Here is a 27,578-nt window from a genome sequence, read left to right on the forward strand (position 1 = left end):
ATATATGTAAGTGCACATTGTATCAGAAAAGTGTTAGGGTTAGGTTTAGAGTTAAGGTTAGAGTTATATCATGCAAGAAAATGTACACATTTAGTACACTGTAACTATGCATAATAACATTGTAGTGATGTGTACGTACACATGTATTAACTAAAAATAGCAGATATTTATTTAAAGCAGAAAAAAATAACATTACCACATTCAAAATTGATATTTTTCTCTAGTTATTATACTATTTTCACCATCAGTGAATTATCAGACAAAATAAAAATATTAATAAAAAATAACAACAGACACATGACATGTCCTCTTCTTGTACTGGATAGAGTGATCTTTAGCAGAAATATTTCCGATCTTTGATGCAGGAGATGTCTTTTTTGTTGAAGACATTTTAAAGAAATTAGGCAGCCGTGTTCAATCCTTTACCAGAAGCAAACTAAACTGGCAGCCAGGCTCCTAAATGCAATGTAACAGGCAGTGTCACTAAGGCAAATGTTTGCTGTATTTAATTTTCAGTGATACAAATTATATATTTGCACCGTTCTTTCAGAAATGGGAATTTTAATGGGGAACTACATATTACACGGTAATGTGTAAATTACACTGAAATCGTGAAATCTGTGATAACTGTGAAAAAAACACAGCCTTACTGATACCTTCTTATTGTCTGTAAGGTGGAAGTGTTCAAGATTGTCCTGCTTTGGGTTGAGGAAGACATGACCTGTCGTTTGAAGTGGGTGGAGGACTTGATGAAAAGAGTCAGGTTTCCGTTGATGTCTCCCAAAGAACTAAAGGAGGTCCAAAGAGCAGAGATCATGAGGACAAACCAGGGGTGCAAAGAACTCTTAAATAGGGCAATTGCAAGTCTCAGGCCTAAACCAGGAACCAAACCAGTTTCCTGTAAGCCACGAACTCCAAACCAAGTGCTGGTCCTGATTGGTGGAGATCATCTCAATAATGACTTCAGCAGGAGGCTGCCAAGTAATAGGCTCTGGTTCGCTCACAAATTCTTCAATGGTGTGGGCCTCGTTAAACACATAGATTGGAGGCCGTTGAGCACGATCCCAGATATCCCCAGGTTCCGACACGCTGTGGCGGTGCTCAACAACCAGCTCTATATATTTGGTGGCAGCTGGTACTACGGAGAGCGTGACATCTTAAAGTCTGTTGTAAGGTAAAAAGACTATGTTTATACAGGTATGCTTAGATTAGGATTATCTTGTTATTTCTAGTATTAAAGTACAATTAACTGGGTAATCCTAGCGATAACTAATAACTGCTTATAACATTTATATATATTATTATTATTATTTATTTCTTAGCAGACGCCCTTATCCAGGGCGACTTACAATTTTTACAAGATATCACATTATTTTTTTTACATACAATTACTTTTTTTTTTTTTTTTTTAATAAAAAAATTCAAAAGTTTAATATGCAATTTATTAAACTTTGTTTTTTGAAACCTGTTTAATGATTGGTTAAAACACCCTCACATGACAGATTATAGTTTGCACTATAGCCCCTGATGTGTTTAACAACTGCCTATGTTCATATCATTTTTAACCTTTGGTTTCAAAAAGCAATATAATTCCCTATTAGACACGATGGGCCTTATTCATAAAAGTACTTGCTGACTGCCGTAATAAAACAGATTTCGTTTAAAACTAACGAAAGTCATCCATATTGCTATTCATAAAATGATCTGAGCAAACGGACGACTGTCGTAAAACACTTTATGAATGGGTATAAGGTCGTTCAAGAACGAAAATCCGCCTCTTTTTGATGACATCATCAGCATTATCAATGTTCCCTGGGTGGCGTCAGTAGCTGTTGCAAAAAGAAAAATGGGATCCACCGACAGTAGCCTACTACCGAAACCCGAGTTTGTAGCTGCCAGTCACGGGCAGTTTGCAAAACCTGATTCTGATGCCCCTATCATGTCTGCCAAAAATTCAGGATATGTCATAATTTAGAAAAAAAGTATTTTTAAAATAAATACTTTGTATTTACTTTTTGTTTGGCAACGCTGGTAAACACATTTCCATAAGCACACATAAGATTTCCATTCTTAACTGCAGGACCAAAAAAATAAATAAAAATAAACAAAAAGCACAGTAGGAAAACATTTGAATAATACTGTATTTCTAGTAATAATCATAATCATAATAATAATCATAATAATAATAATAATAATAATAATAATAATAATAATAATAATAAACCCTGTTTAAAGTAGGGAATCAATCAGTGGTTTATGTTTATGAATCAGTGAAAGTTTGTCGTCGTATTGCACACTGTACACAAAATGGATCATTTTGTGGTGCGTGAAAAAAAAGACTCCCTTTCGAACACTGATTGAGCCTCGCACTGAGCCTCGTTTTCTGTAATACCAAGCAAGCCCAAATTTCCCACCAACTGCATCAACAGCACTGGTATACTGTATATTGTAATGCTCCATGAAAATAAATAGGCTCACACAGGCAGTGCTCATCCAAACTGTTTATTGTGAACACAGGTAAAAGAAATAAAAAGGACCGCTGTCAGCCGCGGATCACGGCAAAGAAATAATAATAATAGAATAACTGTCTATTCTCAGTCTCTCCCTTGCTCTCTGCTTCACAGCGCTGTTTCAAAACGATTATGCAGGAGAATATGTTCTTGTGTGAATATATATTAATATTAAACATTTTCCTTCATATAAAGCTACAGAATTTTTTTTTTTCTCAAAATAGGCAATGTTAATCACGGGTATGTCAAACTGTATAACAGAGCAAATGTAGTAATAAAATATATGTCTTTAAAAAAAATAGTCTGCCGAAGCTGTCGTTAGTTTAGACTTGACTGTAGAAAGCGTTCAATAACTCCTAGTTATTGACAGCATTTTTCTGTCCTTCACTCTTATGAATAGTAGGTTCATGCTCAGGACCGATGAAAACTCTATGCTAACGCAGTAATCGTTAACCTTTCTTTGAATTCGTTAAAAACTTGCCTTCATAGACGAAAATCTTTGGGACTTAATGACACATCTGAATGATCTCTTATAGTTAAATTGTGTCAAAGTTCCTATTATAAACATAGAATTTGACATAAAAGCAGTTAGAAGTGTGTCATTTGGCAAACATGGAGTCATCCAGATTATTATATTTATCTATTAACAGATGTCCTTATCTGGGGCGACTTACAGTTGTTACAAAATATCACATTACAGATAAGAGCAGTTATAAAATACAATAAAATCAGTACTAAATGAGAGGAAATTCAAATAAGAGTAACATAAAAAGTACAGTAAATAATTACATTTAAGAGCAAATTCAACTAAGAGCAGTTAAACTTGTAGTAAAGGTATTATCTCATAAGAGTAAAATCAATTACAGGATACAGAACATATGGTTATAATTAAGAACAGTACTAGAATACAGCAAAGTGTGGAGCAGTTAAGTTCAAGAACAAGATGATGCAAGTACTGATACAACTGGTTGCCATATAGTCCAGTATAGTCAAAAGTTGTGAGGTCTACAGATGCTGTCTGAACAGGTGTGTCTTGAGGAGGTGCCAAAAGGTAGCCAGGGATTGAGCAGTCCTGACATCCGTGCGTATCCAAGAGGTAGACGCCATGGTTCTTGGTGGATGAGGAGGGAGAGAAGGTGGTGGACTCAAGAAGAATAGAGATAGAGAGATCAGCAGTGGGGAAGGAAGAGGGGGAGAAAAGGAGGTCTGATGTGAGTTTAAATGATGCGAGTGGAGTAGGAGGAGAACCAGGCAAGAGCAGTGCCAGAGAGCCCCAGGTCAGCAAGGGAGGACAGGAGAATCGAGTGGTCGACTGTGTCAAATGCAACGGAGTGGTCGAGGAGAATTAGGACAGAGGAGAGGGAGGTGGCATGGGCAGAGAGTAGAGAGTTAGTGACAAAGAGAAGAGCAGTTTCAGTGGAGTGTGCCGAGCTGAAAAAAAGGATTGGAGGGGGTCGAGCAGGGTGGTAGTTCTGGAGGGATAAGGGATCAAGAGAGGGTTTTTTAAGATGGGGGTGATGCAATCCTGTTTGAAGGCAGAGAGGAAACAGCCAGCGTGTAGAAAGATGTTGAGATGAGAGGAAATGAAAAGGAGTAGAGCACAGGCAGCAACCTGGAAAAAGCTACGTGGGGAGGTGGTCCAGAGCACACGTGCTGGGTTTATGGCTGGAGCAGGGAGCACAGATCAGAGTCTGAGAGGGTAAGAAGGAGAAGGAGGGTAGATTAGTAGGGGTTGCAGAGGGTGGGGAGTGAGTGAGCAGAGGAGAGGCGGTGGGTGGGGAAGGTGAGGTATTGAAGAGTTTGCGAATGTCAGTGATTTTGGAGGAGAAGAAAGGCAAAGTCATCAGCCGAGATAGAGGAAGGTAGAAGAGGGAGGAGGGCTAAGGAGGGAGGAGAAGGTAGAGAAAAGTTTATGGGGAATTGTTAGTGGAAGACTGAATAATAGAGTGGTAGTAGGAACATTTGCCAGAGATGTGAAGAGGAGGAGGAAGAGAAGAGCGAGCAATAGAGATCCAAGGCAGCAGAGAGTTTGGTTTTCTTCCATTTCTTTTCAGCAGAGCGCAGTTCGGTGTGTGCTGAGCGGAGTACGGTGCGTGCTGAGCGGAGTACGGTGGAGAGCCAGGGCTGGGGCGGGCAGGTCAAGAGGTGAGGGGGCAAAGGGAGTCGAGGCAGGAGGTGAGGGACGAGAAGAAGAAGATGGAGGTGAATGAGAAGGAGTCGATAGAGGAACGGTGCGAGAGAGAAGCCGAGGAAAAGACAGAGGTGAGAGAGAACTGAGGTTTTGATGGAAGGTGACAGCGGGTGTCGGTGAAGTAGGAAGGGATGGGAGTGACAGAGAGAAGGAGATAAAGTAGTGATCAGAGATATAGAGAGGAGTGACAGAGAGGTCGGGGATGGAGCAGACACTGGTGAAGACGAGGGCCAAGTGATGGCCCGCGGCGTGAGTGGGGGTGGGGGGGTGAGACAGAAGGCAAAGGAGTGAAGAAGGGGAAGAAACCCTGTAGAGTGGTTGGGGTTGGAGAGGTGGATGTTGAACTCACATAATGGAAAAAACAGGGGTGGAGGGAGAGGGTAGGGAGGAGAAAAGGAAGTCAAGCTCTTCAAGAAAGTGAGTATGGAGTCCAGGAGGGTGGTAGAGAACAATGGTGAGGAGGCGTCAAGTAGAGGTGATTTCCACAGCGTGAAACTCAAAAGGTGCTAACAGTGAGAGAGAGAGAGGAGAGGGCAGATGGGACAGAAAAGAGCAGGGAGGAAGAAAGCAGTTCCCCCACCCTGTCCAGGGGGGCGAGGAGAGTGGGACAGGACATAGAGAGAGGAAAGGGTGGATGGAGTGGTGGAGTTATCAGGGTAGATCCAGGTTTCAGTGAGACAAGAGAGAGGTTAGAGGAAAGGAGCTTAACTCTCTATTGTGTACTTTGAGTTAATGGCAAGTCCCTAAAGATGTGTTAAATTTCTATGTTTCAGACCATTTTCCAGCCTTATGCCAGACCCCCGCCTCCCACATCTTTCGAGCCATTCCCGCAACCCATTCCCCTACATACACACATCATGCACCATGCAACCCCTGCACACACACACAACCACACCATTTACACTACCCACATTACACATCCCTGATCCCCCTAGGATTGCCAATATATATTCAGTGTATATATATATATATATATATATATATATATATATATATATATATATATATATATTGTAAAAGAACCGCACCCACTCGGGTTCGTTGCCCCTTTAAAATTAGACCCAGAACACAGATTTGGAGGTTAAGGCTCTCTTGCGCTATTTTTTTTTTTTTTTTTTTTTTTTTTTAATAACAAAAACAAAACAAACACCTAGCTCTTTCTTGAGCACTAACTAAACACAATACTGGAACCTAAACTAACAAACAGAGCTAAACTGTTTACCTGTTAAAACAAAAATCAAACCAAAACAGAACAGTTAAACAAAACAAACCACACAGGTTTAACACTGATCTGGAAAAGTTTTACACTACCTTTCCTTTTGTACGCTTGAGCACACAGACAAGTGGGCTCTCCACACAGCAGCCCTGTGCAGGCTGACTGCGCCTCTTAAATACCCTGCACCTGGTCCTAATTTACAATTACTACCAGGTGCAGGGGATAATTAACAATAAAACAATTAACAAATCTAATTAAACAATAAAACAAAACAATTAAACTATTAACAAAATGTGCATGCGCACATGTTTTATTCAGAGAGGATTTTAACCCCCTCCCTGCTGCGTTACAATATATATAAGAACATAAGAACATAAGAAGAACATAAGAAAGTTTACAAACGAGAGGAGGCCATTCAGCCCATCTTGCTCGTTTGGTTGTTAGTAGCTTATTGATCCCAGAATCTCATCAAGCAGCTTTGAAGGATCCCACGGTGTCAGCTTCAACAACATTACTGGGGAGTTGGTTCCAGACCCTCACAATTCTCTGTGTAAAAAAGTGCCTCCTATTTTCTGTTCTGAATGCCCCTTTATCTAATCTCCATTTGTGACCCCTGGTCCTTGTTTCTTTTTTCAAGTCAAAGAAGTCCCCCCGGGTTGACATTGTCTGTACCTTTTAGGATTTTGAATGTTTGAATCAGATCGCCGCGTAGTCTTCTATATATATATATATATATATATGCTGTATTTTATCATATTTTCAGGTATCATCCTTCTCATGACTCCTGGGAGCACCTTCCTGACATGAATGAGAGTCGGAACTATTTTGCGGTGGTGTGTGTGGATGGGGCGATGTACGCCATGGGAGGAAACGTGGACAACACACACATCCTGGACTCTGTGGAGTGCTACACGCCAGGGGACAACACCTGGAGGTTTGTAATGTGAACTCTAGTGGAGTGGAGACTAAATACGCCATAATTGAGAACTGCGAGTTAATTCACATCTGCTCCATGTCAAAAAATAAATAAATAAATAAATAAATAAATAAATAAATAAATAATATAGTGAAGGCAGATGTACTGTATATCACACTTTAGAGTGTTACTTATACAGAGGGAGAACCATTTCCAGGAATGAAACTCGATAAGGACATTCTTAAAAATGTTATTGAGAATGTATGTACAGCATATTAGTTCAGACCATCCAAGTGACTGGCATTTCACGGGTCAGACCTACACAATGACATTAAAACCTCCAGACCCGTGACAGTCATTGTACAACACAAAAAATAAAACTGATATGTAAGATTGCTGTTTGGATGACGTAAAAGAAAAACTTGTCATTATCAACATATGATTGATGGGTTCTTAATTCAAGTTGCAAAGTATAGTTTTTTAAATTAATCAATGCTGTTGTTTTCTTTTTCTTTTATTGATTCGAAGTGTAATCCTAATAAATTAGGTGAGATTAATCAAGTTCAATTTTCTTTTAAGGAAGATGAACCCTTGAATTCCCCCCTCCCCCCCTTTAAAGTGAATACATGTTTACTAGCACTGTCAGTTAAGCCTCCAAATAGCAATCGATTAATTAGGCACATTAAATATAATCATTCAGAACAATATCGATTATTGTACCGCCCACAAAAATCCCCCCCCCCCCCCCCCCCACCGAGACGTGATTATTTTAATATCATTGCGGGTCAGTAAAAGCTTGTGCAGAATAATGGAATGCGAGGGCTGATTAACAGTAATATAGCTTTGTGTGTGGTACTGTAGGAGTACCGGCATAAAAATGGTTTATCTAGAGATGTGCGAATCCGTTCCTTTGAAACTGGGTACCCGAAGAACCAGATACAAATATCAAGGATCTGGTTCCAGTAAGTGCTATTATGTTTTTAATGAAACTGATTATTAAAAAACATAAAGCAATGAAAATGATCAAAGACTTTTGATTTCTGTCATACTGTATATTTGCGTTTTGTTGTCCATGTTTTGGTATACTGATTGTGGCTGTGATGAGTTTGACTTATTTTTTGCAGTGTGATTGTTGTGGTCTTTCTAATGGTTTTTATGCTGACGTAGAACTGTAGCACTAGTGGTTGTTTATATGTATATAAGATGCTCCCCTCCCCCTCTGCCCACACACTGACATATGGACGATGTTTTTCTAAATAGTTTGGGAACTGGAATCAGACTCAAAATACCTGGTTCCAATGACAGATACCGGATTCCAACCAGATTCCAAAAATCTCCTCAAATGCACATCATTAATTTTATCAGCTGTGGACGGCACTGATTGTACTTACATCAACCAGATGTGGTCATCAATCAAGAAACACAGACAGAGCACGCAGCCCAGTTTGAAAAACACATCATAAAAAACAGTATTATTCCCTGGATTAAAAGTTCATTTTGAGACTCCAAAGAAGAGCAAACTATATACAGTCAGTTTTCTTCAATGTGCACAATGTATTTACATGTTGTTTGCCAGGAATACATGCCTGTCGACCTGCTCTGGATCCAAAGTGGTGCACTTTTTGCTTACATCGAATACACAAAATGTAATTATTGAATTGATTATCCAGTATTTATCCTGATGTATATAAGGAATGGTGACGTACTGGTCTCCCCGGGCGGTGACTTGCAGGCCTCCCCAGGCGGTATCGTGCTGGAACCCCTGGGCGATGGCGAGCTGGCATCCTTGGGCAATGGTGATTGAAAACTGGGCAGGAGCGGTCCCTTAGGAGGTGACGGCAGATGTGGACCCCCGGGAGGTGACAGGCACTCTGGAGCCTCTGGCCAAGGATCCGACAGCAACTCTGGAGGTGGTGGCGGGAGGAGAGGGTAGTCTCCTTCTGGCGGTGGAGGCGGGAGCAGCGGGTAGTCTCTCCCTTGTGTGGTGGAGGCGGGAGCCGAAGGCATTCTCCCTTTGGTGGTGGAGGCGGGAGCAGCATGTAGTCTCCTTCTATCTCTGGAGAATGGTGCGTCTCTCCCTTGGTCACTGGAGACTGGTGCATCTCTCCCTTGGTCACTGGAGACTGGTGCGTCTCTCCCTTGGTCACTGGAGACTGGTGCATCTCTCCCTTGGTCACTGGAGACTGGTGCGGCTCTCCGAGGTGGAGGCTAGCGAGATGATGTGAAACTCTGCGGGTGGAGGCTGGAGCAGAGGGTAGTCTCCCTCTAGTGGTGGAGGCAGGATCAGCAGGTAGTCTCCCTGTGGTGGTGGAGGCATATAGTCTCCTTCTATCTCTGGAGAATGATGCAACTGTCCCTCAGTCGCTGGAGACTTGGGCTTCCCTTTCTTGGGCTATGGCTGCTCGGGCTCGGCACCGGCTCGGCACCAACCTTGGTCCTCCAGAACTGCAAGGAGAGTGTCCAAACCACCTTATCTTTGTCTGATGTGGAGAAATGAATTCATGCCTTTATTACATCAAGGTTGGACTGTTGTAATGCCTTGCTTGCTGGTGTTTCTTTAAAATCAATGAATCGGTTGCAGTATGTGCAAAATAGTTGCACAGCTTTTATCAAGATCAAGGAAGCATGAGCATATGTCACCAATCTTGTCATCATTACATTGGCTACCAGTAAAATTCAGAATAAACTACAAGATCTTGATGCTGACATTTAAGGCTTTGCATGGCCTTGGCCCATCATATGTCAGGGACATGCTTAACCTTTATTTGCCACAGCTGAACCTGCGGTCTGCTAATGACTCTAATCCACTTGTGCTGAAGACAAGGCTGCGCATTACGGGCGACCAGGCTTTTTGCTCGATGGTCCTCCGCCTTTGGAACAATCTGCCTGGACACTTGAAGGACTGTGAGACAATTAAGGCTTTTAAATCTGGACTCAAGATATATTTTTATCAATTGGCTTTTTTTGTAATTGTGCTTATTGTTTTACATGTATTTTTCTATTTTTTTTTTCTTCCTCCGTTGTTAAGTGCTTTGTGATTCCTGCAAAGAAAGGTGCTATATAAATACAATTTATTGTATTTAATATTATTGTCCCAGGTGGCTTGGGAGGCAGAGGTGCCCGTCTCTGGCTTTTGGGCAAGCAGCTGTTTTTGGACCTTTAAGCGAGCCACTCCTCAGGAGACAACCTCATCCTGATGATATGCCTCCATGAAGCAGGGATCTTCATAAGGGCATTCTTCTCCCTGGTGCCCAAACTCTGCACAGGCATAGCAGATGGGGGCCCCTTCTTTTTTCCAGCTGCTATTGCTGGTCATGCCAGTCTTCCATTTTTCTTTTCTTCACACAAAAAAAAAATCCTTCCAAAAATCCACAGTAACTGCTCTGGCCTGGCTCAGTGGAGGTGCTACAATCCATGCTGGACACCATATGTGACAGGATGGCAAAGCATTATTGAGTCTCAGAGACAGTAACTGCGGGTTTAAGCGTTGGGGCGCTCATTTATTAAACAAAAGTAAAGAAGATCAAACAAAACAAGTCAGGAACATAAATATTCACAAAAGAAAATGCCTCACCCAAGTCTTCCTTTTTTATATCATGTGGCTGTTCTCAATTAGCACCAATTATCTAATTTGAGAAAAGCCATATTCTCACGTGTATTTGGCAGGGATAACCACCACCACCAACACACAAACCAAACACTATTTACAAACAGGGTCCTGCCCTGCCACAATTACATTGTAACTATGCATAATAACATTGTAAATATGTGTAAACACACATGTATTTACTATGTAACTAGTATGTAAATACACAGTACTTAGAGACACCTAATGTAAATTGTTACCCTAAAGTGTGTCCAAAAATGTGTTAATTTATTGTCTATATTACTCAGCACAGTCATTAAAACATGATTTACTGTACCCAGACTCTTTCCTCCACCCAGGTTTGTGCACCCTTTGCACATGGCTTTGTATTCCCACGCCACAGCCGTGTGGGATGGAGAAATCTACATCTCTGGGGGCTATGACATCAACAACATCAGCTTGAAGTCAGTCTCCCGTTATCACCCCCTGCAAGGCTGCACCCCGCTGGCTCCTATGTGCAACGACAGAGGTGGTCATGTAATGGAGGCTATAGGCAGCTGTCTGTACGTGGCAGGGGGCTTGAAGCAGCTATGTGTGGGCTACTCAGATCAATACCTGTGTGAGAGTTATGACCCCTTGAAAGACGCCTGGACCCCAATCACCAACCTTCCTGAAGCACACGTCACCCCGGCTTCAACTGTGCTGGACGGTCAGATTTATATTCTCGGAGGCTTCTGTCACAAGACATATCAGGATTGCCAGTCTATCCACCGGTATGAGCCCCAGACAGACCGCTGGACAAACATGGGCTACATGCCCCAGGCGTATGCCGATATGGCTGCTTGTCTGCTGCTCGTTCCGACCCACTTGAGACAGTAGTGCAGTGGAAAAAGATTTACCTAGATTTCTTATATTTTTATTAAGGTTGTGCATGACTTACACTTTAAAATTAGCTTCACTGCCAAACCACAAGAGGGCACTGGCAGACCGAAGAGACATGACAATAAATTAGAAAACACAACAATGGTTTTAAACAGTAATTTGTAATATCATTTTTAAATGTTACTGGTACTGCCGTTTACAAAAGTCAGGAAATGTTTTTTTTTTAAAAATGATGTTATGGTTTTATAATTAATTTTTTAACCTAAGAGTCACTGCTCCTCTTATGTCTGTGTCAGTGTTCAAGCCTTACCTGGATAAAGCTGAGTTATGTTTGTGGAGGAATTTTCTCGCTTTTCTAAGTTGATGTTTAATATATAATATTGATTTAATGATTTAATTTCCTGACATTTGTGGCTTTGGGCTGTACCAGTAAGGTAATTTAATGTAATTTATTTTAATTATATGTATTATGTGTATAGATTTCTGAACAGTCAAACATTGAGGAGAGAGAGAGAGAGAGAGAGAGAGAGAGAGAGAGAGAGAGAGAGAGAGAGAGAGAAACCATTATGGGTGTAACGTCAGATGATTTGTACTTGAAGTATCATAAATTAAGTTGCTGTGTTTATTTTGTGGTTCAAGCAATACTGGACAGGCTACACTGGTTACGCTATTGTTGCCTAAATAGATTCTATTTGCATTTTTAATCAACACCAATGACTATTTTTTGAGTATGGAGCATCACTTCCAATTAATCTGTGAATAGAAAGAGAACTGAAGGTTGAATTGTTCTGTTGGCTGTCATTTCAATTTATTTCTTATTGAACTGGCTATGTATCATCAGATTGGGGACTGTAATACTCACATTTGCCATTGTGTGCCTGGATTTAAGATTAGTAAAGCAGAACCTCAAAACGATGAGCACATAGGCGATGGAGCAGTTGTGGCTAAAGCTGGCCCTTCCACTCCTGATTTTTGATACAACTCTATTCGAAATTATTTAATTGAACCAGTTAAACCTCCACCAAGACCCTGAAGTAGTTCATTATCTCTTTTTACCTGTTAAACCTGGAGTGGAATGGCCCTCCAGGACTGTGATTGGACACCCCTGAGATTGAGGATTTTCATGAGACTGAATTGTCGGAAGTTTTTTTCAATCATTTAATGTATGTATACTGTATTAATTGAAGCTCTACATCTTTAACATGCGATATATTAATAAGAAAACAAAAAGCCAGGAGAGCTGTGTTTAACAGATCTATGTGTTGGAACTTCACATCTTTACAGCAGCACAAGAGCCTTGTTGACCGGTCACTTTGCAAGCGTGGTGTTTTTAACCTTGAGGTTCCAATGTATTAAAAAAAGGAACACAAATGCAATTATTACATCCATAAAATAAAATATATAACTATGATAGTTGATGACAGGCTTGCACAGTATGTATCTTTGAAAACAGTTTTTTTTTTAAGTTCACCCATTTGAAATCCCCACTCATTTTGCTGAACCACAATCATGTATGAGATTGTGTTGTTTTGGTTGAAATCGACCTTGTGAAATCATCGCATTTTAAGCCTTCCCAAGTGTGCAATGAAAATATAGTGCAATAGTGTATAATATTTTTTTGCCACTGATCTCTTAAAACTTATTTTCACCTGTAACATCTTCTTTATAGTCCGGACTATGGACCATGATGTTCCACCCAAGTAGTATTAAAACATTTGAATCACAAACAACATGTATAGCACGCTGCTTTCTAAGGAAATAACATTACAATGAAACTGGACCTAAACTACAGAACGTCTGAGAAAGTTTCCTGTCTGGCTCGTGCTAGAAGGAAAGAGATGCCTGTGAGTCAGTTTATCTAAGCGTCAATAAGAACCATTGCCAGCTTTGACTAGCTTCTATTTCAGCCGTAAAATACAGCAGCTTGAGAGGCTGTTGTCTGCCTTCATGGTGAAGCATCCAAGGAAAGAAGGAACACACAAGCGATGTGTGAAACCCCCATTTGGGTTTTGAAGATAAAGGAACACACGGGAAGTGTGTGGAAACCCCAGCTTGTTTTGAAGATAAAGGAGCCCCAACTTGGGTTTGAAGATTTGTTGCAAAGAAGTAAAACCTGCACTACAACAGAAGATTTATTCTGCAGACTTTTTGGTCTTCGTCAAGGAACCGTTGAGTATGAATTCATTACCTTTCCCTTGTGGAACTAGAGTAATTAATTGTAATTGCAACACATAAAAGTTGATAAAATAGTTATCTTAATTTGCGATTTTACGCGCGTATGAAAAGCCACAGAGATGGAACCTTGTTAAAAAGTAACTATAAGCTGCTTAACTCATATTTTCATATGAAGTGCTTGTTTGAAAGTATACTTGTGTAATTGTTATTAAACAATTGTAGTCCAGCATTAGCTGTGATATACTATTAGAGGAATTGTAATTGAACAAGGTGTGTTTGCATCTAAGTGATAGATGCATTGTGTTCAACTAAGGTTATTATTATTATTATGTGTTTATTTAGCAGATGCCTTTATCCAAGGCGACTTACAGGAGACTAGGGTGTGTGAACTATGCATCAGCTGCAGAGTTACTTACAACTACGTCTCACCCGAAAGACAGAGCACAAGGAGGTTAAGTGACTTGCTTAGGGTCACACAATGAGTCAGTGGCTGAGGTGGGATTTGAACCGGGGACCTCCTGGTTACAAGCCCTTTTCTTTAACCACTGGACCACACAGCCTCCTGTGAGTGGTAGACACAGTGACACTGTCTGTGTAGTTGAGCTGAGGGAACTGTCAGCAGAGTGACGTCATCACCTGCTAGCAGATCCATGCAGCCTGGACTGGATTGAGACTGAGGAGTTGATGTGCTGTGTTAGAATGAGATGTTGAACCTATACTGGATGTTAGGAAAGCAATACGATTCCACTTGTACTATATGCATTATTGGGAAACTATCTATATAAGCATATATATATATATATATATATATATATATATATATATATATATATATATATATACAGTATATACAGACGTGCTCAAATTTGTTGGTACCCCTCCACAAAAAATGAAGAATGCACAATTTTCTCTGAAATAACTTGAAACTGACAAAAGTAATTGGCATCCACCATTGTTTATTCCATATTTAATAAAAATCAGACATTGCTTTTGATTTTTTATTCAACAAAATATTGTAAATAATAAAACAAATGAAAATGGCATGGACAAAAATGATGGGACCGCTAACCTGATATTTTGTTGCACAACCTTTAGAGGCAATCACTGCAATCAAACGTTTTCTGTAGCTCTCAATGAGACTTCTGCACCTGTTAACAGGTAGTTTGGCCCACTCTTCCTGAGCAAACTGCTCCAGCTGTCTCAGGTTTGATGGGTGCCTTCTCCAGACTGCAAGTTTCAGCTCTTTCCATAGATGTTCGATAGGATTCAGATCAGGACTCATAGAAGGCCACTTCAGAATAGTCCAATGTTTTGTTCTTATCCATTCTTGGGTGCTTTTAGCTGTGTGTTTTGGGTCATTATCCTGTTGGAAGACCCATGACCTGCGACTGAGACAGAGCTTTCTGACACTGGGCAGTACGTTTCACTCCAGAATGCCTTGATAGTCTTGAGATTTCATTGTGCCCTGCACAGATTCAAGGCACCCTGTGCCAGGCGCAGCAAAGCAGCCCCAAAACATAACCGAGCCTCCTCCATGTTTCACTGTAGGTATGGTGTTCTTTTCTTTGAAAGCTTCATTTTTTCATCTGTGAACATAGAGCTGATGTGACTTGCCAAAAAGCTCCAGTTTTGACTCATCTGTCCAAAGGACATTCTCCCAGAAGGATTGTGGCTTGTCAATATGCATTTTAGCAAATTCCAGTCTGGCTTTTTTATGTTTTTCTGTCAAAAGTGGAGTCCTCCTGGGTCTTCTTCCATGGAGCCCACTTTCGCTCAAAAAGTGACGGATGGTGCGATCAGAAACTGACGTACCTTCACCTTGGAGTTCAGCTTGTATCTCTTTGGCAATTATCCTTGGTTCTTTTTCTACCATTCGCACTATCCTTCTGTTCAATCTGGGGTCGATTTTCCTCTTGCGGCCGCACCCAGGGAGGTTGGCCACAGTTCCATGGACCTTAAACTTCTTAATAACATTTGCAACTGTTGTCACAGGAACATCAAGCTGCTTGGAGATGGTCTTGTAGCCTTTACCTTTACCATGCTTGTCTATTATTTTCTTTCTGATCTCCTCAGACAACTCTCTCCTTTGCTTTCTCTGGTCCATGTTCAGTGTGGTGCACACAATGATACCAAAAAGCACAGTGACTACTTTTCTCCATTTAAATAGGCTGAATGACTGATTACAAGATTGGAGACATGTGTGATACTAATTAAAGAAACTAATTAGTTTGAAATATCACTATAATCCAATTATTTATTATATTTTCTAAGGGGTACCAACAAATGTGTCCAGGCCATTTTAGAATATCTTTGTAGAATAAGCAATAATTCATCTCTTTTCACAGCTTCTTTGCTTTATTCTATGACATACCAAAGGCATGCAAGTATACATGATAAAATAGCTTTTAATTTCATCACTTTTCAGGAGGAATGAAGCATTATTTCAATGAGCTGTAAGGGTACCAACAAATTTGAGCACATCTGTATATTCAATGGATGAGTGTTTACTCATGCTGTATTGATGTGTATGTTGAATTGCTACCTCACAAAGATTTTCTAAGTTTTTCCTTTCTGTACCATTAGTATTATCATCTAATAAACTGCTTCAATATTTTAACCTACCTTGTTGTGGTTGAGGGTGTTTGTGTGTTCACTGTAATTCCTCGATCTTATACACGTCATTAAATAAAAATGATATGATGAGGTTTTTATTAAAGTGAATGAATATTCAGATTATTTTAATAGATAACTAATAGACTGTCTTTATTTAGTCTGTGAATATAGGAGCTCCATGTGACATTCCTGGATTTGGCTAATGCATATGGTTCAGTGCCACATGAACTACTTTGGGCAGCATTTGATTTTTTCAGTGTACCGATGACAATAACAAATTTAGTGAAAGCCTATTTTGGAGATTTGCAATTCAGTTTTTCAACTTCAGAATTCAGCACTACATGGCAATGCCTAGAGGTTGGAATAATGGCAGGATGCACCATTTCTCCACTGGCTTTTACCATGGCAATGGAAGTAATCATTAGGGCATCAAAATGGGTAGTAGGAGGAGAGCGCTTGGCTTCTGGAATGCGACTACCACCAATTCGAGCATACATGGATGACATGACAACCATGACTACAACAGTAGCCTGCACTAATCGATTATTGGGCAAATTAACCAATAACATTGAATGGGCACGAATGCAATTCAAGCCCACTAAATCAAGGAGCATCTCTATAATTAAAGGCAAAGTAGTAGATAAAACATTCTTCATTAATGGTGAGGCAATACCAACAGTGTCTGAGAAGCCAGTGAAGAGTCTTGGGAGATGGTACGACGGGGATCTAAAGGACACAGTTCGTGTGGGAGAAGTTAGACAACAAGCAGTGGAAGGGTTGAAGAGCATAGACAGCTGCGCTCTACCAGGTAAACTAAAACTCTGGTGCTTTCAGTTTGGTCTACTGCCGAGGTTGCTGTGGCCACTGACTGTGTACGAGGTTTCTTTGACGACAGTAGAGAAGCTGGAAGCTTTAATCAGTTCATACATCAGGAAATGGTTGGGAGTTCCACGCTGCCTCAGCAGAGTGGGACTTTATGGTAAAGGAATACTGCAGCTACCAGTCTCTGCTCTAACCGAGGAGTTTAAGTGCGCCAAGGTCAGACTGGAAATGACATTAGTAGAGTCACGCGATAAATGCGTAAGGGAGGCAGCACCTGTGTTGAAAACTGGAAGAAAGTGGGCGGCAAAGAAAGCTGTGGAAGATGCAAAGGCTGCCCTTCGAATTGGTGATATCATGGGGCAAGTTCAGCATGGAAGAGGGGGTCTTGGTTTCAGTTCAACTCCTCCTACATGGCACAAGGCGGCCCCAGCTCAAAGAAGGAAGCTGGTAGTCAACGAGGTGCAAAAGCAGGAGGAGAGGATGAGGTGTATAAAGGCCATTTCCCAGGCCAAACAGGGAGAATGGATGAGATGGGAGAGTGTGGAACAACGCAAGATTGGCTGGCAAGACCTATGGTCAATGGAACAGAGCAGGATCAGTTTCCTCATCAGGTCAACATATGATGTTCTCCCATCACCACAGAACCTAAACCTCTGGGTAGGAGAGGATCCCTCATGTCCTTTGTGTTCATCACCTGCAACATTAAGGCACATTTTGACAGGATGTAAGGTGGCTCTTAGCCAAGGACGGTTTACTTGGCGCCATGACCAGGTGCTGCGATGTTTGGCCTTAGCATTGGAAGACAAGCGTAACATGACCAATAAGTTGCCACCTGTTCCATCAAAACATTACACACAAAAGACAACATTCCTCCGCCCAGGAGAGCAACCACCAAGAAAAGGTGTTAAAACCAATCCTCGCCCAGGACAACTGGAAGCTGCTAGAGACTGGAATATGCTGGCAGATGTTGGTCAACGGCTTATTTTTCCACCTGAGATTGCCACCACTAACCTTCGACCAGATATTGTCTTGTGGTCTGGATCAGCACGCCTTGTTCACCTGGTAGAGTTAACAGTGCCATGGGAGGACGCTGTAGATGAGGCGTATGAGAGGAAGAAACTGCGGTATGCTCAACTAGCCACTGAAGCAGAACAGCGAGGATGGAGAGTTCGGGTTTACCCAGTGGAAGTGGGTTGTCGAGGATTTGTGGCACACTCTACAACCCGGTTTCTCAGAGACGTCGGATTCAGTGGCCAAGAGTTGCGTCGCACAGTGAAGAACTTATCTGAAGCAGCAGAGAGGAGCAGCAACTGGCTCTGGTTGAGACGGAAAGATTCTGGCTGGGGACAGGTAAGTAAGCTGGGCTGAGTTGAGTGGGGGACGGAGGGGGGTGATGCTGGGACGCCAGAATCACCGTCGAGCCCTCTTGAGGTGTCGTGGGCTAGTCGACGAAACACTGAGGATGGAAGGTGCCCACTTGAAAACCCCAGAGATGTACCCTACTTAGCTCAATCCAGACGGTTGTCATGCTGATGCGCTGGGGAGGCCGCACTTTGGTTGATCCCCGGAGCCAGCATCGCAGCCGTTGTGTGTGCTGATGCGCCAGGGAGGCAAAATAAGCTGATCCCTGGAGCCAGCATTACACTTCAGCCATTAACACCAGACAGAAGGATATCTACATCATCATATGGAAGGAAACATAAATGGATGGAGACGCATATGGATCACATTAGTTTACTGTAAAGCTACGTCTTAGTTGGTGCTTATCTTGGCGAGAGCCGAGTTCAAATCAGCATGAAGTTTTAACATCTACTCTCGTGTAATGGAAATCATGAAGATCTGGATACGTCCAGTGACTGCTGTGAATAGTGCAGCTGGCAACAAGGGAAAGACCTTGTGACAGCCTGGAGAGACAGCTGACAGGAGGAAAGAGACCCCATTGGGGCTGGTAAGGGTTAGCTACCCTTGTCGGCAGTATCCAGCTCTGTGTTTACAGGATGCTAGAGACACCCGCCCAAGGCTTCTAAGAAATTAAAGAGAAAAATACCCCTAGAGTCTGCGAGAGCGGGGGCGGAAGATGACTCAACGTTGGACAACACGGTTAACGACTTAGGAACGGAAACGGATATGAGTATGGAGAGTACTTCACAAAAGACTAGTTCAAGATCTGCAGTTAACAAAGACATGGAACTCCAGGTTTGTGTCTGCGGCTGGAGCAAGGCGACAACGGTCAGGGGTTTGAAGATTCATCAAGGGAGAATGAAATGCTTGAGGGAGAAGGGACAAGGGCCTCGCATTGATCAGTACTTCTTACGAAGTCAGTCAAGTCAGTCGAATGAAATCCAGCGACAGGAAGCAAACCACAGTTCGCAGGATATCAGCACCCCTGTCATAGATGTGAGGAGGACTTGCATGGACACAGTTACTGATGAACCTAATGATCCTTGTGAACCCGGTCAGACAAACCAGCATAAGAGAGAAAAGAACCTCAACGGGCACAAGCCTGGAGTTAAATGGCCAAGAGCTTGTGAGAAAACTGCATGGGACACAGTAAACACAGATCTCTGCGTTGCATTGGAAAGATTAAGTGGAACAGTTGAAAAGAAGCTGGATAAATTTGGGGACATTATCTACGCATATGGAAGTGAGAGGTTTGGAGTTGAAAAAAGGAAGGAAAAAGTACAAACTATTCCTGGAAAGTCTAGACGGCAGCAGGAGATTGAACGCTTAGTTAGAGAAAGGAGACAGCTGAGGAACCAATGGAGAAGAGCAGAACAAAGTCAGAAGGAGGGACTCAATCTCTTACAAAGGGTCATAAAAGATAAGCTTGCAACATTGCGCAGAGCTGAGCGCCTACGGAAACGCTACAAAAAGAAGGAGCGTGCGAGAGCTAACTTTTATAAAGACCCATTCAAATTTGTAAAGAAGTTATTCACCAGTGAGAAGAATGGCACACTAAAAGCATCTAAGGTTGAGCTGGAGAGATATTTGGAGGAAACACATACAGATTCAAAAAGGCAGGAGCCTATGTCAATTCCGTCAGACATCCCACCTATCAATCCACCAGAATACCAAATGGAGGACTGTGCACCTAAGTGGAAAGAAATAGAGCAAGCTGTGAAAAAAGCAAGGGCTTCATCATCTCCAGGGCCTAATGGAGTTCCGTACAGAGTGTACAAGAGTGCTTCAGGAGTTCTACGAATTCTGTGGAAATTGATGAAAGTGGCATGGGAAAAACAGGTTGTACCAAGAGCATGGCGCCGAGCAGGTGGAGTCTTTATACCTAAAGAAAAAGATTCTACAAGCATCAGTCAGTTTCGTCCCATTTCCCTATTAAACGTAGAAGGCAAGATTTTCTTCAGCATTATTGCTCAGAGATTGTCAGCTTACCTATTAAAGAACTGCTTCATTGACACTTCAATACAAAAAGCGGGCATTCCAGGTTTCCCAGGTTGCTTAGAACACATCAATGTGATCTGGCAACAAATTCAATCAGCTAAAAAGGAGAGGAAGGAGCTCCATGTGACATTCCTGGATTTGGCTAATGCATATGGTTCAGTGCCACATGAACTACTTTGGGCAGCATTTGATTTTTTCAGTGTACCGATGACAATAACAAATTTAGTGAAAGCCTATTTTGGAGATTTGCAATTCAGTTTTTCAACTTCAGAATTCAGCACTACATGGCAATGCCTAGAGGTTGGAATAATGGCAGGATGCACCATTTCTCCACTGGCTTTTACCATGGCAATGGAAGTAATCATTAGGGCATCAAAATGGGTAGTAGGAGGAGAGCGCTTGGCTTCTGGAATGCGACTACCACCAATTCGAGCATACATGGATGACATGACAACCATGACTACAACAGTAGCCTGCACTAATCGATTATTGGGCAAATTAACCAATAACATTGAATGGGCACGAATGCAATTCAAGCCCACTAAATCAAGGAGCATCTCTATAATTAAAGGCAAAGTAGTAGATAAAACATTCTTCATTAATGGTGAGGCAATACCAACAGTGTCTGAGAAGCCAGTGAAAAGTCTCGGGAGATGGTACGATGGGGATCTAAAGGACACAGTTCGTGTGGGAGAAGTTAGACAACAAGCAGTGGAAGGGTTGAAGAGCATAGACAGCTGCGCTCTACCAGGTAAACTAAAACTCTGGTGCTTTCAGTTTGGTCTACTGCCGAGGTTGCTGTGGCCACTGACTGTGTACGAGGTTTCTTTGACGACAGTAGAGAAGCTGGAAGCTTTAATCAGTTCATACATCAGGAAATGGTTGGGAGTTCCACGCTGCCTCAGCAGAGTGGGACTTTATGGTAAAGGAATACTGCAGCTACCAGTCTCTGCTCTAACCGAGGAGTTTAAGTGCGCCAAGGTCAGACTGGAAATGACATTAGTAGAGTCACGCGATAAATGCGTAAGGGAGGCAGCACCTGTGTTGAAAACTGGAAGAAAGTGGGCGGCAAAGAAAGCTGTGGAAGATGCAAAGGCTGCCCTTCGAATTGGTGATATCATGGGGCAAGTTCAGCATGGAAGAGGGGGTCTTGGTTTCAGTTCAACTCCTCCTACATGGCACAAGGCGGCCCCAGCTCAAAGAAGGAAGCTGGTAGTCAACGAGGTGCAAAAGCAGGAGGAGAGGATGAGGTGTATAAAGGCCATTTCCCAGGCCAAACAGGGAGAATGGATGAGATGGGAGAGTGTGGAACAACGCAAGATTGGCTGGCAAGACCTATGGTCAATGGAACAGAGCAGGATCAGTTTCCTCATCAGGTCAACATATGATGTTCTCCCATCACCACAGAACCTAAACCTCTGGGTAGGAGAGGATCCCTCATGTCCTTTGTGTTCATCACCTGCAACATTAAGGCACATTTTGACAGGATGTAAGGTGGCTCTTAGCCAAGGACGGTTTACTTGGCGCCATGACCAGGTGCTGCGATGTTTGGCCTTAGCATTGGAAGACAAGCGTAACATGACCAATAAGTTGCCACCTGTTCCATCAAAACATTACACACAAAAGACAACATTCCTCCGCCCAGGAGAGCAACCACCAAGAAAAGGTGTTAAAACCAATCCTCGCCCAGGACAACTGGAAGCTGCTAGAGACTGGAATATGCTGGCAGATGTTGGTCAACGGCTTATTTTTCCACCTGAGATTGCCACCACTAACCTTCGACCAGATATTGTCTTGTGGTCTGGATCAGCACGCCTTGTTCACCTGGTAGAGTTAACAGTGCCATGGGAGGACGCTGTAGATGAGGCGTATGAGAGGAAGAAACTGCGGTATGCTCAACTAGCCACTGAAGCGGAACAGCGAGGATGGAGAGTTCGGGTTTACCCAGTGGAAGTGGGTTGTCGAGGATTTGTGGCACACTCTACAACCCGGTTTCTCAGAGACGTCGGATTCAGTGGCCAAGAGTTGCGTCGCACAGTGAAGAACTTATCTGAAGCAGCAGAGAGGAGCAGCAACTGGCTCTGGTTGAGACGGAAAGATTCTGGCTGGGGACAGGTAAGTAAGCTGGGCTGAGTTGAGTGGGGGACGGAGGGGGGTGATGCTGGGACGCCAGAATCACCGTCGAGCCCTCTTGAGGTGTCGTGGGCTAGTCGACGAAACACTGAGGATGGAAGGTGCCCACTTGAAAACCCCAGAGATGTACCCTACTTAGCTCAATCCAGACGGTTGTCATGCTGATGCGCTGGGGAGGCCGCACTTTGGTTGATCCCCGGAGCCAGCATCGCAGCCGTTGTGTGTGCTGATGCGCCAGGGAGGCAAAATAAGCTGATCCCTGGAGCCAGCATTACACTTCAGCCATTAACACCAGACAGAAGGATATCTACATCATCATATGGAAGGAAACATAAATGGATGGAGACGCATATGGATCACATTAGTTTACTGTAAAGCTACGTCTTAGTTGGTGCTTATCTTGGCGAGAGCCGAGTTCAAATCAGCATGAAGTTTTAACATCTACTCTCGTGTAATGGAAATCATCATCATGAACGTAAGAAAGGTTACAAACGAGAGGAGGCCATTCGGACCATCTTGCTCGTTTAGTTGTTAGTAACTGATTGATCCAAAAAACTCCTCAAGCAGCTTCTTGAAGGATCCCAGGGTGTGAGCTTCAACAACTTTACTGGGGAGTTGCTACCTTAACTTGCAATTTCCAAACCTTTTGGACTTTTGCAACAAAACCTTAACATTAATTAAACAAGGTTTTTGCCATTGAATCTCCATTGTTTTGCAGAAGGCATCTTGGAAAATCAAACAACCACATCTGCCACATAATTTAGTGGTGAAAACGCAAATTGAGACACTAAATAGCACAGAAGAAAGAGAGATGCACCAAGTATGTGAAGTTTTGTTTAAAAGCCAGATTTATTGAAGCCAAATCAAATGTGAAAAATGTTGATCCCTGTCCCTGAGGCTGAAGAGGTGGGGACAACTTTGAACAGCAGTGCTGAGGGCAGTTATTCTTTGTGTTGTATGGCTTTGTCCATTCTCTCTAGAAAGATCATGTAAGAATCATGCAGGTTTTTAGGCAGTCTGATGCATTGTGTGCATTGTGTATCATTACACTGAAACCATTGCTCATCTTTTCACACCCAGGCAACATAGTGACCATGGCTGATGGTTTTACCTTTGTGGAACACAATTGCCAGAGTTTTAAATGTTTTCCTATCAATTACAACTATGTCATGCCTTAAATTGGCAAGTGCTGTATTAATTGCAATATCATATTATTTTAATAAACTCATAAACAATATGGGGGATAATTAATTCTGTGTTTGAATTTTAAAATGGCGCTATATAAATCTGGTGCAGTATGTTTATTTTCTAATTCAGCAAAAGTGAAATTTATGCATTTATGTCTTTACAAAATCATTTTTATTTCGGAATATTCTTTTAAAAACTGTAAACGGGAGCATGTTATCATTTATGTCTTGTTGTCAACCAACATTTTCTTATTGTTAAAGTTTGCTAAATGTGGGCATCAGTACGTACCTCTGAAAGAAAGAAATCTGTACTGTAGCACTGTACTGTGTCGTTGCTTGCAATTACTGTACTAGCTACATGCTAGAGGTTGTGTCCCCATCATATATATATATATATATATATATATATATATATATATATATATATATATATATATATATACACAATTGTATCAAAAAAGGGTTAGGGTTATATCATGGAAATTGTTTTTACATATTAAGTAAATTGTAGCTTTGCATAATAACATTATGTATAAGTAAGTACATGCATTTACTAAGCAACTACTATGTAAATACACAGTAATAAGAGACTCAAAGTGTTACCTGGGATGATTAGCCCTGGCTCTTGTTCTGATATAAGATTTTTTTAAAACAGAGATCAATAGGGCATGGTTTGATTTGTGACAACGTTTTAATGGCAGGCTACCAGTGATTTAAAAAAAATAGTGAAGGAAGAAACAAGACATGTTTAATAACTAAGTTCTGTTAAGTGCATTCATTACAATCAATGTCAAGTGCTTAAGCCTATAAATATGTGTACCAGGTCATATGTGTACCAGGTCATCGACAGACTCCTTTCTCTTTTTCAGTGTTTATCTTTCTGACATGCAAGTGACTTGATTTCTTAATTGAGATCTGCATTTCAGCATCTTTCCTACTTAATGTGATAACTGTAGGTGTATCAGTTGTTTCAGTGTGTCAAGCATAATATATCAGATGCCTTTACAACAACAACAATTCACATTTCTATAGCACCTTTCATCACAAGGATCCCAAAGCGCTTCACAAAAAAAAACATTAAATGAAAAACAGCATACTACAGAATTTGATAAAACAGACTTTTAAAAAGAGATACAAAATGTGATTTTAATTATTTAAAAAAAAACTAGTTTGTAGAAATAGAACAATTAAAAGAGTCTAAAACAAACAAATAAAAATGGAACAGCAATTAGTTGATCACTGCCACTCACAAAGCTCTCTAATGCTGTACTTCGCTGAACTTCCTGTCAGCTCCCAGCTATCACTAACATTGATCAACTACTGGAGGTTAAGGGCTGGTAGTTTCAGTTCTAACCTTCTAAAAAAAGTCTGTATAGCACAGGTCACTTTTATCTAAATAACGCTCTTGTTTAATATAATTCTGTAGTTCTCTATAATGATCACTGCTCATGGTTCCATTGAGCTTATCCTTCCAGAAATCAAGAACTTCCATATATGTACATTTAGGTGTATTTGTCAGTCCTTGCTTCCTGTCATTTTGAGTGGTACCTGCAGCTGCATCTATCTTTTTAATTGTAACAGCAGAGCAGAGTTTTAATGACGGATCTTTTGTTTTTGGGGTAATCTCTGGGTGGCCACCTATGAAGGTAATTTGAAATGTTCTTACAACGTCATTTGTTTTCATGGCTTCTGTTATCATGGCACGGAATATTTGGGCAACATGTGAATTGCCAGTTGTGAGGAATTCCCTGTGCAAATCATACTGCACTAACACAGTCAGCAGACTGGAACCGCCTTAATTTTTCACCTGCTTCATTAGTTAATTAGTTGTCATTTTACTTGTGTCCTCATTTGCAAGGGCCACCTTCAACATAGATTAAGCCAGTGGACTGATTTGATCTTGATCCATTTCAATGGTGCTCCATATGCTGGATAAAGGAGGCTCATGATCTGCATTTAACAGAGCTCCAAAACCTGCTACCGTTTTTTGATTTTCATTGTATCTGTCAACATTTCCTATTTTACTACCTAGGTGTTCTTGCAGGTCTTCAGGGCTATAATTTTTCATCAGTCTATTTAATTGCTTTGATACACTGATCGTTCCCACAGCCTTGAACCAATCCCCTCCCCTGATCTTTTCAGTCATTCTTTTTCTCTGGACAAAACCCCTCCACTCAAATGGTTCACACTAGAACATGTTTGCTTCCAATTCTATAAAATGTATTGCCTTCTGAGACAGCTGAGAGTCATGGGCGTCAGGCTCCAATGTTTGTGCGAAAGCATGATACATGCAGTTGTTCCCTTCACTCCTGACTTTGTAGATTGTATTATCGATACAAACATTGTAATGACCTTCAGGGTTGTCTTTGCTGGCTGGGCGGTAGACAAGATATATTGTATTGATTGCACTGGTAAAAGTCGGTTCCAAAACATGCATTTTCTGGAGTTCGCCTTGTTTGTTCTCTTGCAAAACAAGGACCTGTGTGCCTGTTGCTTCTGATAAGGTTTTTAAATCCAGTACAGAGCCTGGTGTGTTTCCCTGTTTAATCTTTTCAACGTATTGGTCCACATATACTTCATCAGCTGGGTGCATTGTTTCAGACTTAGTCTTAGGTGCCATACTTGTTATGTAGAGTGCTGCTGACTCACATTAAATCCTCTACAGTTCTGTTGGTGTTGAGCTGTTTGCTTATGTAACTGCTTGCAAATTCATTCATTTTATTTTCAGCTAGTTTCATAAGGTGCCCTGAAAACTTCTGATGGAAAGATTGAACTAGGAGAGTTACAAGCTCTTCAGACATTGAATCAGAAAGAGTTTTCCGAAATAGTTTTAGGCTTTGTTTATCTTCTTCAGTAAGATCAGATTCATTGAATGTTTGCTTTTCATTTTGTTTCATGAATGTATTTATGTTGCCACTTAATTTGGAGACAAAGTCGTTGAGAAGGTAGGTTACAGTTTTGATCGCATCCACACAAAGTATACTTAAATAACTAATTTTTATAATGTTTAGAATTGTCTTTTTCTGGCCATGGACCTCTGTTTTAGCTTTGTCAATAACATTACTCAGAGCGGCAAACAGTTGATTCTGCAACCCAAGACCACTGTAGTAATCTTCCAGAATTCCATAAACTAACTCCCTAAAGGCATTCCTTACAGAATCAACATGGGACTTTTTAGGGTTCAGGAGCAGAGCAGTTGTTTTGGGTCTGTCAGCTGAGACAGAACAAAACAGTCAACTACGGATCTCAGTGGCCCCATTTCTATTTCTTCTGTCATCTTTTCTTGCATGGTTTTTCGAATCGCTGACTCTATTATTTTGAGAATGCCATCCAAAATAAACTCTTCTGCTTTTGCTATTCCATACATAACTGTTTGCTGCGCCGCCTCTTTCACTACATATTTGAAAGCATTTGTCATGTTTGCTGTCACCACCATAGCAAGTCCACCCCTAGCTTCTCTACTTAGCATTTCAAATCTTTTACAAAAACCTTCGTTCCCGTTTTACAACCTTTGAAACCTTTGTCCACAACTTTGCCAATTCCACTGCCGATCAATGATACACCAATGGCGATTGCTTTGGAAATGGCCCGAGACTTCCAACTGAATTCTCCAGTGAGAATAGCTCTCACCCCATCTATACAGTCAGATACCCCCTCACTAACTAGTGACATGCCAATACTGGAAAGAATGCCAGCTGTTAGAGCAATTAGAAGTACCCTCCTACAATTTGTACAATTCCCAGTAAGCACACCAGTGCACCGTCCCAGCAGAAGCAGGGTTTCTCATGTACAGAAAACACATTAAGAATTCATATAATCCTTCACGCACATCTGGATCATCCTGAAGACCAAGATACACTAGCCTCAACTGCCTCAGCATCACATTTACTGCCCTTGATATCCTGCAACTTTTGAATTGACATCAGTATGTTTTTCTCAAAAAAATCA

General features: G+C 41.5%; 1 protein-coding gene across 5 annotated transcripts in view; it reads left to right on the plus strand.

The window, feature by feature from the left end:
• The window catches only part of LOC117398350 (kelch-like protein 33), a 74,601-nt gene that overhangs the window by 13,057 nt on the left and 33,966 nt on the right, over positions 1–27,578 (plus strand). For 3 of the 5 annotated variants that reach the window (XM_059016832.1, XM_059016833.1, XM_034912993.2), the window contains 3 exons: positions 675–1,174; positions 6,681–6,851; positions 10,779–16,097. In XM_059016832.1, the coding sequence (XP_058872815.1) occupies positions 675–1,174; positions 6,681–6,851; positions 10,779–11,298 (1,191 nt within the window). In that variant the 3' untranslated portion in view covers positions 11,299–16,097. Of the gene's footprint in view, positions 1–674; positions 1,175–6,680; positions 6,852–10,778; positions 16,098–27,578 lie in introns of those variants that run through there. The other 2 variants (XR_009320187.1, XR_009320188.1) reach the window with 1 other exon arrangement.

This window comes from Acipenser ruthenus, chromosome 54, assembly GCF_902713425.1.
Source record: "Acipenser ruthenus chromosome 54, fAciRut3.2 maternal haplotype, whole genome shotgun sequence".
NCBI lineage: Eukaryota > Metazoa > Chordata > Actinopteri > Acipenseriformes > Acipenseridae > Acipenser > Acipenser ruthenus.